Consider the following 13,275-nt stretch of genomic DNA (forward strand, 5'->3'; position numbering starts at 1 on the left):
AGCACGCCACTCTTTAACAAGCGCGAGCTCTTCGAGTGAGACGGTAACAAAGTCCCTTTAGAAGGGAATGTATGAGGTACATTTTAGGAGTTATAAAGATATAAAGAGAATATAATTACTTTGTAATGAGATGCACTCAACACTGCCAACATTGGTTTTAAAAAGTAGCATAATTCTGCATTTTTAGGAGCAATAAAATACTCCGCATAAAATAGTGTAAAAGGTTTACATATTAATAATTACAAACGTTAAATAATAAATTAATAATAAATTAATAATAAATTCAAATAAAAAATAGTAACAACCACCCTATACATCACTACCAAAACAAAACTAATAATAAAAATTATTTGACATAAATGGGACCATTTTAAATTCACAGATTTTCTTTTTTAAATAAATGCTTGTTAATGCACATGAAATAATAAAAGGTAAAAAATAGACACTTTTAAAACATTTAATTTAATATACACAAAAGTTTTCAGTGGGAAATTGTTTTATTTGTCTTCACACATACAAAATACTGGCAATGTTTTCCCTATATTTGTGACCTCTACATGTCCTCCCTGTAATAAATAAATTCTAAAAGTGGCTATTATCATTCATTTTGTTCCCTATCAATCTGTTAACACTTCAGGGAAACAAAAGGCCAGCTGACAACATGAGTATCGTATGTAGATCAACTAATCAAAAATGACTTCTATACAACCTATAAGTGCAAAAATACAAAATTCTTTAAAAAACAAAAAATAATCACCTTATAAAACCCAAATAAATGTGGTTTATACATTACAAAAGCCAAAGTCTATTCTTCTCCTTTGTCTTAAAGAATTGAAAAATCCTGAGCATTTGCATTTTATTTTAACAGTCTGGTTCTGTCTAATTAATAATCTGGAATGTTGACTTAAGTCACTGATTGAGTTCACTGCATGTAAACATATGGGTTTGCTTTGTGTAGTGCAGTGTTCACAGAGCAGTTTGACGTCATATTTAGTTGTGCATGCCCTTGACTAACATCATGACAACTATCAGACCAAGGCAGAGAGTCGACAGGCTCTCGTTTGATCGCATGCAACAGATTTTGACTCCTGAACTCATAGGTCAATCTGATGTCTTGCTGCATGTAGTTTTTATGATCCACAGTGGCATTTGTAAACACGTATCCATCCTGATTGCTAATTACAGAGTCAAAGTGATTCAGGTCTTTGTTCAGGACACACTTAAGAGGTTTGCTCACTCCTGCGTAGAGATACTTGTGATGTCCATTTATCATAGGAGGGCTGATGGCAGCTTTGCCCCTTTGACATGTGGTGTAGTGGTCATAGTACTCAGCCTCTGTTTTTACCTGTGGATATTCAGGAAACATCATATTTTGACGCCAGAGCGTCCCATTCGCGATGCTCCCATTTTCAGAGTCTGAATCATGTTCGGTTTTAATGGCTGCTTCTGGGATTAGCATGTTGTAACATTCATTCTGTATCATGTACCTTCTCTCTCCCTTCCCATAAGCGCAATAACTCTCCATCTCATTGTGAGCACAGAGTTTTTGTGTGTCTATGCTATAATTTGAGGAAATTCTTAATTTTCCCGTGTGGTTTTTTTTGTTGAAGCTGCCATGGAGATAGTTTTCACTGGGTCCTGTCCGTGAGGCAGAAGGACAGCGGGTGTCCCAGGGAACATCCACAGACTGCAGTCTAGAACCACCCAGAGAGGAAACACAGAAGCTGAGCGGCTCCTCTTGGGTTTTGCAGCTCTCCCCTCTGTACCTCTTACTGGCCAGAGCTGACCAGGAACTGTCAGGACAGGAAGTGCTGGCCCAATTAAGATGAAGTAAGTCTTCATTGGCATATGAGCCATGGGAAACACGGTGCCTCTTCTCACTGCAGAAAGAAAAAGTTAAAAAGTTAAACGTATAGACAAGCACAATGTGCTTAAGCTAACAACACACAAACAATGATAATCTTTCATGTCTTTATTGAACAGATCCCATTAAACTTTTACAGTGCTGTGGAAAAAGTAAGCGAACTCCTAGGCTCTGGTCCTGGGCATGTGAGGATGCCAGTGTGCAAACATGGAGATTTGAAGCCGGCTCCCCGAGAAGAGGTGCACTCTGCATTTTATAGACAGCGGTGATGAAGCATTATTTATGTCAGGTGTGCTTCATCCACCGCTGTTAGAATGAGGCTTATTAATTATGCACCTCTTCTCACTCTCCTGCCCAACTTCCATCATGAGCCTTGCTGAAGGGCGGCCCTAAGAGGCGGAGCGACGATGACGAGATGGAGGGGCAGATCATTCCACCACAACAAATTGTCTATAAATGGAGATATATTACTGTGGCTACTCTCCCTAGAAGTGGCCACCCAGCCAAGATGACTAAAAGAGCACACTACATAATGCTCAATGAGGTAGAAAAGAGCTCTAGTGTGTCAGATTAACACTTGAAGGAATCAGTGGAACTGGTAAACATCTCTGTTCATTAGTCTTCTATATGGTAAACATCTCTGTTCATGAGTCTTCTATATGGTAAACATCTCTGTTCATGAGTCTACTATACAGAAAACATTAAACAGGCATGGGGTCCATGGCAGGACACCACAAAGGAAGTCGCTGTTTTCCAACAAAAACATTGCTGCATGTCTGAAGTTTGTCAAAGACCACCTTGAAACTGAAATTGAATTTTTTGGGAAGAACATGCAGCACTACGTATGGCGTAAAAAGGCCACCACATACCAACATGAAAACATCATCCCAACAGTGAATTATGTTGGAGGGAGCATCATGATTTAAGGCTGCTTTGGGGTCTGGCCCACTTGCCATCATCGAGACAAATATGAATTCCCAAATTTATCAAGATACCCTACATGACACTGTCAGAGCGGCTGTGTGCCAGCTGAAGCTCAGTAGAAGTTGAGTGATGCAGCAAGAAAATGACCCTTAACATAGAATTAAATCCACTACAGTATGCCTACATAAATCCACCTTTTGGAGTGGCCCAGTCAGAGCCCAGACCTTAACCCAATAGAAATGCTGTGGATTGACCTCAAGAGAGCCTTGCCCACCAGACATCCTAAGAATATGGTTAAGCTGAAGCAGTTCTTTAAGGAAGAATGGTCCAAAATTCCTTCTAAACGTTGTGCAGATCTAATCTGCAGCTACAAGAAATGCCTGGGTTAAGTTACAGCTGCCAAAGGAGGATCGACCAGTTATTAAATCTGAGGATTCACTTACATTTTCCACAGTACTGTGAATGTTTAATGGGATGTGTTCAATAAAACATGAAAGATTATAATTGTTTGTGTGTTGTTAGCTTAAGCACACTGTGCCTTGTCTATACATGTGACTTTTATGAAGATAAGTTCACATTTGTTGACAAATTAATACAGAAAACCAGCTAACTCCAAAGGGTTCACATACTTTTTCTTGCAACTGTACATTTTTCCTTGTGAGCATCTTTGTGCCCCTTAAAAAGCACCATGTGTGTTCTTTGAAGTACTTGGAGTACCACTCAAAGCCATGGTACACTGGCGGCCAAAAGTTTGGAATAATGAACAGATTTTGCTGTTTCGGAAGGATTTGGTCCTTTAATTCACCAAAGTGGCATACAACTGATCACAACGTATAGTCAGGACATTACTGATGTAAAAAAAGCACCACCACTATATGAAAAAAGTCATTTTGGATCAAATCTAGACAGGCCCCATTCCCAGCAGCCATCACTCCAACACCTTATCCTTGAGTAATCAAGATAAATTGCTACTTCGGAACTTGAAAAGCACTTTCCATTATATCAAACACAGTTGAAAGCTATTTGGTTTGTTAAATGACGCTTAACATTGTTCATTTTATGTAAAACATGGCTTGTTTTTGAGTTGCCACATTATGCAACAGACTGGCATATCTTAAGGTAAATTTTAGGTCAAAAATGGTAAAAAAGAAACAGCTTTCTCTAAACTAATCAGTCAATCATTGTTTTGAGTTATGAAGGCTATACAATGCTTGAAATTGTCAAAAACTGAAGATTTCATACAAAGGTGTACACTATAATAGTACAACTCATAATTTAAGTTAAAGCACAATTAATTATACCACTGTTGTGAGATTTTACAGCTCATTAAAAATATGTTCTGTGATCATAATCTCAACCAACCCTTTGAGATTTTGGTCTTTCCCCATTCAAATAGATAGGAGCTGTACTTTCATGCCACATGTATCAATACAAAATAGCAGCCTGAGAGTGTAATATAAGCTACAAGTAAGAATCGCTATTTATATGGTGTGCTGATTTGCCGCCTATGTAGCATTCCAAATCGCTCTCTTATGAGTAGTGCTGGGTACTGAGTCCAGTTAAACAATTTGAAACGAGTCTCGAGATCTCTGCATTCTGTTGTGCTCAGTCGATCTACAATTAAGTTTAGTCACTTAGCAGCCGCTTTATCCAAAGTGACTTACAAATGAGAAACATAGCAAGCAATTTGTTATTTAAAGTTCAACAACATCTGCAGTGTTGTCTCTCATTGTGAGCAGGAGTGCTTCATCTGTGGAAATCTGAATACAAAATGGCTGCCCGTGAGTGTTCCAAAGTGAATGCATGTGCTGCTTCTCGTTGGTTTGACGAGGCATGTTTCCGTTACAGCTGGCGCGCTGACTGCCCCCTACTGGATCAAAGTGATACATCAAGCTTGAATTGCTTCGATGGTAGGAACATTCCTTTTTATGGAATTTAGGTACAGGTGACAGGTCGAGGGCATGATTTATAGCGTTCATTTTCTTAACTTTTTTTTTTACCCTAAATGTGTGTGCTATCTATATTTATGGCCATTACAGTATTACATTTATATTTATGGATTTGGCAGACGCTTTTATCCAAAGTGACTTACAGTGCACTTATTACAGCGACAATCCCCCCGGAGCAACCTGGAGTTAAGTGCCTTGCTCAAGGACACAATGGTGGTGGCTGTGGGGATCGAACCAGCGACCTTCTGATTACCAGTTTAGTGCTTTAGACCACTACGCCACCACCACTCATGTCAGAGTATCACATCATTCCTGTATTAAAATAAGCTGCGAGTAAGAAACACTATTTATAGGGTGCGCTGACTTGCCACCTAAGTAGAGCATTCCAAATCGCTCTCTTATGAGTAGGGCTGAGTGCTGATACAGATTTCCCGATTCTATTTCTATTCACAAGCTCTCGATACGATTCCGATATGGATATGGGTATATTTCAGTTATAATGTCCATTTTGCTTACATATGAAATAATTTATCTCCCAGCTAATGCTGTTAATTATACAGGGGATTTTCTAACTAGGTACATTACAAAATACTTATTTTCTTAATTTGATTTTATTTGTTTTCATCATTTTGGTCACATTTTAGCTTTTAAAAATGTACACATTCATGTATTCCATTAATAAATATGTATCTAAATAATAAATACAAGATATTGTATTACATATATTATATTTTTGTTAAATGCATCATTTAGTCTATTTATTTGTACTGAATGTAAAACATGTACTAAAAATCTGTACTGTCTCTTTAAAAAAAGTGCATCTGTAAATAAGCGAATATCAACAAGAGTGGACTCGAATGACTTTACCTCATCAGACCCTGTTTTAACCCTCAGATTCATAATTCTCATTATTCCCAAAACGATTAAATATTTAATAGGCAAAAATAGACAGATACCTGCTGGCAGAGGTTTTATGTTTGCTCTTCATCTTGAGTTCAGTGATTGAGGGCAGGACCAGAGGAACAGCCACACAGAACAGAGCGAGCTGAGGCGGCAGCAGAGCTCCAGAGTCCGTCTTCCTCCTCTGACCCTGCAAGAACTTCAGACGGCCCTGAAACTGTATGCTCTTCAGGACGGAAGCAAATAAAAGAGAGTGAAAGAGAATTAAAGGGAAGAGTGTGTGGCTTTCTTTAAGTATAGATAAACAGTTGTGTTCAGGTCCAGAGTGGTAGGGCCCGGGTGGGGTTTGGGGAGGTCTGCACCCCTAATAAAGTTTTAAATTGATGTGAAATGCACTGTATAATTTGCACACTGGAGGAGCAAGAATTGAAATATCTCACTCTGCTTTGGATCATATTTTTGTGTGATGTCACAACTAACCAAGAATCCAGAGGTGGTGTCCAGCAAGCAGCGTACTCGAGCTAGGAAGCACCGTTTGAGGAAAGGAGACAATTCAGGAGAAACTCCATGAGGCTCCTGAGCACTGAACAGATGACCCATCACAACATCCTCATCTACTGCAACACACACACAAAAAACTGACTAGAAATTGTTACAACACTTTCTTCCATTTACCTAAAGGTGCACTCAGTAACTTTTGTCTTCGTCATCTTGGACTTACGCTGACACCTAGCGGCTTGGATGCAGCATCATTTAAAATCAATAGATTTCAGATGCAATTGTAAAAATGTTGTATTCAGTGTGAAATAACAAGGACTGTTACTAAGATTAAGCGAGTAGTATTCAGCTGGTCATGTGATTCTAACATGGCCGCCCCATGTGTGGACCAGAGAGCTGCACGGGTCCGATTTTGTAAATCCGCACCCGCCCGTACCCGCAGTGCTTAAAACCGCATCCGACCCGTTTTCCGACAGCAGCACTAATTAAAATCCGCAACCCGACACGATCCGCTTAAAATTGAACCGAGACCCGACCCGCACCCGAAATAAAATCAGTTTAGCCAATCACATTATAGACGCACTTTTTTCAAATTTTTATTGCCTTTGGCGGATTGCCTTAAGACAAGGACAACAGCCGAAGCTGTCAAAAAGCCAATAGCCTATACAGAACATGGCTAACGTTACCACAAAACAATGCAATTTCGTCTAGCACATCAGACAATTTCACACCACACATAGGCCTACTTAACAGTTTTAAATTAGACAATAACAAACAGTGTAGGCTATGTGATAATTTTAAATGAAAGAAAAGTTCACAGACAGCCTGGTTATGGTGTCGCTTATCTCTACGAGGCACCTTCAGTTCTGTCCCCTTTGAAAGATACTGTTCGATAGAACTGGTGTTCGGTTTGTTACTGCAGGTATCTGCGTGCTTCCTCAGCTGACGAAGTTCCATATTTTCGCTATCGAACACGAAAACTTTAAGGCAGGTTTTGCATGCAGCAAAGCCTTTCACAATGTTGCTTTCTTCATCAGAGATGACTCCAAATTTCTCCCACACACTTGACTTGAGTTTCGATGAAGTATTGTCGACAACTTTATAATCTCCTCTAGCTATTTTTTTTTTCAACTCCTCACTATCCATCTAGACGACTCATGCAGCAGTTCGAGTGGTTGTGTGATTTTTTAAAAGTGAATGTAACGTTAGGCCTAGAGACTCATGGGAGGGCGCGGGCTCAAATAAACTAAAAACAAATATTTTATCAACTTGAAATACAGGGCAGGCATAGTTTTGTAGATGTGTTCCTAAAAATATGCATTTATTTTTACATTTGCACGTGACTGTTTTGAACCCGTGTTTAGACCCGCGTTTCCCCGTGTCCGACCCGCATCCGTATCCGACACAGTTGGATATTTTTCACCCGTTTGACCAAAATTTGCGGGTCACCCGTCGGGTACCCGAACCCGTGCAGGACTCTGGTGTTGGGGGTCTTTATAGTCCATCATACTGGATTTATACTAATGCTTGCATCTCCTGACCTCCTCACACACGTGCTCTTGATATGCACGTTCAATGTTGTTTTCACATTTGTCTCCTGTTATTTACCTGTGATTACTCTGCTGATGTCATTTGGAAGAAACAGTAAGTAATCTATGTTGTCCACCCCTCCCCCCCCTCCCTCAGTGTGTAAAATGGGGTTAATAGTAATTATACACTCACCAGCTCCTGGAGCAGCGCAGGGCTCCTGCTGGCTGGGGTTCATCGCCCAGTGAAGCTGTCTCCTGAACTCCTGTCTCTCCTCCACATGTATATATTCAAAAATGTTCTGGTGCATCACGTCCGTCTGCCAAACAGGGTCACACACAAAACAAGAAAGTGTTTATTTTAGAAGCGCTTTAGGTCTCGCATCAGCGTGTCCTTTGTGTTTGGCCACTGCGTTGACCTCTGCACTTAACCCGCACATGGATGGATGAACCGCAAACAATGGCCTTACGCTCAAGGTATGAGGGTTGACACCACAAGTAAGAGACCCACAGAGATACATGACTTTCTACAAGAGTGGCCAACCCTCACCGAAGAACACTTAAGAATACAGTGGCTATTTGGACACTGCATTGGATAAAACATCAAACAAAATTGGCATTCGTGTCAATTTCTTTCTGCCATTGAACAAAGGAAGTCATGCAGGTTTGAAACAACATGAGGGTGAGTAATTAAGACAGAATTTTCAGTCTGGGGTTCCAAAGGATTTTCCAAATGTACAATGTGTGCCTGAACCCACAATTCTCTTTTCATAGCTGGGTTTGTTTGTTGCATGACACCAGGGCTGCTCGCATGCAGACAGATGTGACTATACACTGATGAAAAACAAAACAAAAGCCTGAAATGCCACACAGCCATAACCACTGTTCATAAATGACAAAATCTCCCTAAAGTATTCAAACTTCCCTTTTATTTTCTCGCCTGAGTCATGCAAGACTTTCAAACGCACTTTCCTAATGCACAGCAGTGCCATTGATGTTTCTGTTTCCAACAACTTTGCTGGTTAGAAGAGCAGATTTAGGGTAAATCTTATGTAATCTGTCAAGAACATGTCTGGGTCATACTTCACCACAAAATGTAAAAATATAACTGATATTTTCTTTACACAAAATATCTTTTTCCCCCCCCCCCTTCATCGTGAGGTGAAATATGACATGGACATGTTTTCGTGAGATTCACCCATTAAATGTTTGCTATAGAAACTTTAGACTTTGAAGGCTGTGGAAAAACTCTTAAAATGAACTGAGGGGTGAAAAGAGGGGACTATTTTTACAAATCATGGTAGAAGAGGCTGAAAACATGACATACTTCTGTATTTACACACTCAACCACAGTGGCTGTGGCCATTCTTGTACAACCACACATGATTTCTTGTTTAGATTTCTCTGATGGGACTTTTCTTTGTGAGCTACTTTGAAATGACTCAAAATAATGAGGAAAAAAAAAAAGAGTTATTTCAAAAACAATAAATAGAAATCGAATGATGGTCACTAATGATGATAAAATATGCATTGATCTATGCATGTTGGCATTGGATTGTAATGTACTGCACAGTGAAATGACAGCTGTGCAATAAAACAGCCCTTCCCATTTGTCATGATAAAAATACAATTTATGAACACTGAATTTTCACATGAAAATGAGAGGAAAAAACATCTGTGCTTTTTAACTTTTAATATTTAACTTTTTAGCTTTTTAATGTTTAACATGAAATCAAATTGACACAATTTAAATTTCTTTCAAATAATAAATAATAATAATAATAAATAATCTTTTATCAAAACGTAACCGCTTGCTCCACCTCTGAAATTACAATAATTTCTTTTCAGCATTCGTTTCCTTATTTTTCAAGAGCTCCCACCAAAAACCAGCCACACACAGACCACAATTCAATCAGACCCAATTAAAAAAAAACAAAATTTGATTTTCTTTTCTCAACACCATTCTTACACATATTTCAATATAACACAGTCACTATATTTTACTTCCATTGTTCCATTCAAAAAGAGCGACAAAACAGTTACATTTCAGAAATGTTTTTTGTATTAAACAAGTGAATCTGTAGAAATAGAAAAAAATATAGAGTATTCTGTACATTCAAACAAGAAACATAACATTTTTAAATTATTTACATTTCAGTTTTTCTGTGTGTTGGTTTTATGTTTGAAGGTTACCTGATGAAATCCCAAGTAGTCGACAATAGTGGATGATGCGTAGAAAATAACGCCATCTGTGCTCACAACCAGTGCGAATCCATTCAGAGACTATTAAAAAACAAAGATGGATTATTGCAGGTCCACGTGGCACATACAAATATATTCGGATGTATAGAAATATGGAACGCCATGACACAAATTGTATGTGAAAAAAAATATAAATCTAAAATTGTTTGGCCGGATCTACTGAGCCTAAAATTCAATTAACCAATAGATTTTTCAAGATTTTTATATCTCCCACATTTACCCATTTTCTGTAAATAACATCTTATGTTAACTAACCTGAGAAAAACACTTAAGCTATCTCTTTTTAACACTTTAAGCTTAAAAGTTAAGAAGCTCTACTTTACAATGCATGCAGGCATTATGACCAAAATGGAACTAGTGCTTTGAAATCTGCAGACAAATCAGAAGTGTTGCATTTTGTTAATTTCTGTAAAGTTTTGTACTGTACATATTGATGTTATCAGTAAAACATTAAACTCATCAAATAGTTATGTGTCATATGTTGATGGAAAGCTCTCAAAGAGTAGATTTCACTCACAGAAAAGAGAAAAATATTGCAAGTAATAGCCAAGTATATGTCTTTGACATTTGTTTCATGTGAAATGACGCGTTTTCACTTATAACTTCACGAAAAATAAACTGAACATAAAATATAACGTACCATTACTTTGAGGTGATTATCTTTCAAACAAGCCCACACACAAGGTAATCCAATGCATAGATTAGATAATCCACATGAAGCACAATGTGCATACAGCATCTGGCATCTTGCAATCTGACTGAAAACACTTCAGCTTTCCTGGATCAGATGATCAGGATCATTGGAAATGATGTAGCATCATAGAACGCTACACCAATCGGATTGGGTTCGGATTGGGTTCAGACCGGATAAAAAATCATCCATATTTGTGCAGAGAGACATGTAATTGGTTACTGTTACTTATGGCCACCAGGAGATGGTGCCATTTATATGACACAGACTCAAAGATGACTCAAATGGCACAGAATGAAACTCATTCTGTGAAATCTCTTTACTAAAATCATGTCTACATTCTATGCAAACCTTTATTCATTGTTTTTTTGCATGTGTAATTAGTTCTTATATACAATTATTTGTTTTATTTGTTTGGAGAGGCTTTTAGACACTTTAGACTATTTTGTACACTAGGATACATTATTTTTGTAATGCTATAACTTTTGATTGCTTTTACTCAGTTACAGTTGAGATAATTGGGAACAAAACAAAAGCAATTTGAGTCACCTTATTTACATCCAGATATAAGTATAAAATTTGAAAAATAAGGAAAAAGTAGTTTCTTAGGCTGAGCGTCTCAGAATTTATCATAATCTATATCATTAAAACATTTGAAAATTTTTCTTTTAAATGATACCAAAACACTTGACCCTCCTTTTTTTCTGAGTTATAAGCCTTTAATAGTGGTTATGCCACTGAAACAGGAAATCTTTAAGAACAACCTCAGAGCTTAAAGGGTTAAACAGCTGCTACAGTTAAGTTTGAACTGCTTTATAGAGTAGAACAACTAGTTTCAACAACTAGTGACGAATCCCTTTCAGTCACCTGTAACAGAAGGTCACTCTCTATAACGCAGGTCAGAATCTCTTTCCTGTGTTCAGGGTTCGAGGCATCACTGCTATGATCCTCTTTCTCTTGGACAGCTGTGTGGAAAGGAGCACACGAGAGAGAGGGGAATTTCATGAATATATAAACCAAACTTATGCATTAAATAATGCTGTAGGAAAATGCAGTTCTTTGAAACAATCTGTTTTACTGTTTCTATTAATCCTAAAATATGTAAATCCTTAAAAAAAAATAAACCGGCTCAATTTAAAGGCCATACCTCTGCTGAAATGAAAAGCTACTACTAAAGCAATAAGGCATGAGAGGCAATGCATTAAAGTGAGATATATATATATATATATATTTATTTTGTATTGCCTTGGTTGAGGCAACCGCAAAAAAATTAAATAAACTGTTCAATTTATTTATTTTTAATTCTGGCAAATAACAGTTCATGAGCTTAACTGTGGCTGTTTGATCGTTACACTGCTTTTCAACCATAAAGTCTCATTAGGACAGGTTTGCATATACTGTATATCAGCTATTTTACAACAGCTTTAAACATGGCTCATAAAATCAACTTTAGAACCAGAACTGAGCATTTTATTAAACGTTTTTCACAACTGTGCAACAAAAACCCCATTAATTTACCCTTATAAAACATACCATCCAACGTCACAACCTACAAAGCGCACAGCGTTTATATGTAGCCTATATACACTCTGATGGCCTCTTTCTTTCTTAACACCATGAGATAAACTGGCTATCCAAATAAAGAAAACCAGGACAATCACAAACCTTGAAGTGTCACATCCAACATACAGCTGTGGCCAAAAGTATTGGCAGTGACATACATTTTGTGTTTTGCAAAGTTTGCTGCTTCAGTATTTGTAGATTATTTTTATACATGTTTCTATTGTTTACTGGAAAACAATGATAAGCATTTAATATGTTTTAAAGGCTTTTATTGGCAAAAACACTCAATTTATGCAAAGAGTCAATATTTACAGTGTTGACCCTTATTCTTCATATCCTCTGCAATTTGCTCTGGCTTGCTGGATATCAGCTTCTGGGCCAAATCCTGACTGATGGAGATCCATTCTTGATTTATTAGTGCTCGGAGTTGATCAAAATTTGTGGGCTTCTGCTTGTCCACTCGCCTTTTGAGGATTGACCACAGGTTCTCAATGGGATTAAGATCCGGGGAGTTTCCTGGCCATGGATTCAAAATTTAAATGTAATGATCTCCGAGCCACTTCATTATCACTCTTGCATTGTAACATGGTGCTCCATCATGCTGGAAAATGAACGGATCACCACCAAACTGCTCCTGGATTGTTGGGAGAAGTTGCTCTTGCAGGACATTTTAATACCATTCTTTATTCATGGCAGTGATTTTGGGCAGAATTGTGAGAGAGCCCACTCCCTTGGATGAAAAGCAACCCCACACATGGATGGTCTCAGGAAGCTTCACTGTTGGCATGACACAGGACTCATGGTAGAGATCACCTTTTCTTCTCTGGACAATTGATTTTCCAGATGTCCCAAACAGTCGGAAGGGGGCTTCATCAGAGAAAATAACTTTGCACCAGTCTTCTGCTGTCCAATCCTTGTACTTCCTGCAGAATTTCAGTCTGTCCTTGGTGTTTTTTGTGGAGAGAATTGGCTTCTTTGCTGCCCTTCTTGACACCAGACCATTGTCCAAAAGTCTTCGCCTCACTGTGCGTGCAGATGCGCTCACACCAACCTGCTGTCAATATCGAGCAAGCTCTGCACTGGTGGTGACACGTTTCC

General features: G+C 38.2%; 1 protein-coding gene across 3 annotated transcripts in view; it reads right to left on the minus strand.

Moving 5' to 3' along the window:
- Positions 1-493: 493 nt before the first annotated feature.
- The window catches only part of LOC127649534 (uncharacterized), a 31,087-nt gene continuing 18,305 nt past the window's right edge, over positions 494-13,275 (minus strand). For 2 of the 3 annotated variants that reach the window (XM_052134688.1, XM_052134690.1), the window contains 6 exons: positions 11,482-11,579; positions 9,855-9,944; positions 7,858-7,981; positions 6,118-6,254; positions 5,694-5,863; positions 494-1,880 (listed from right to left, as the gene is read on the minus strand). In XM_052134688.1, coding sequence (XP_051990648.1) covers positions 923-1,880; positions 5,694-5,863; positions 6,118-6,254; positions 7,858-7,981; positions 9,855-9,944; positions 11,482-11,579 — 1,577 coding nt within the window. In that variant the 3' untranslated portion in view covers positions 494-922. The remainder of the gene's footprint in view (positions 1,881-5,693; positions 5,864-6,117; positions 6,255-7,857; positions 7,982-9,854; positions 9,945-11,481; positions 11,580-13,275) is intronic. The other variant, XM_052134689.1, reaches the window with a different exon arrangement.

Source organism: Xyrauchen texanus, chromosome 9, assembly GCF_025860055.1.
Source record: "Xyrauchen texanus isolate HMW12.3.18 chromosome 9, RBS_HiC_50CHRs, whole genome shotgun sequence".
Lineage (NCBI taxonomy): Eukaryota > Metazoa > Chordata > Actinopteri > Cypriniformes > Catostomidae > Xyrauchen > Xyrauchen texanus.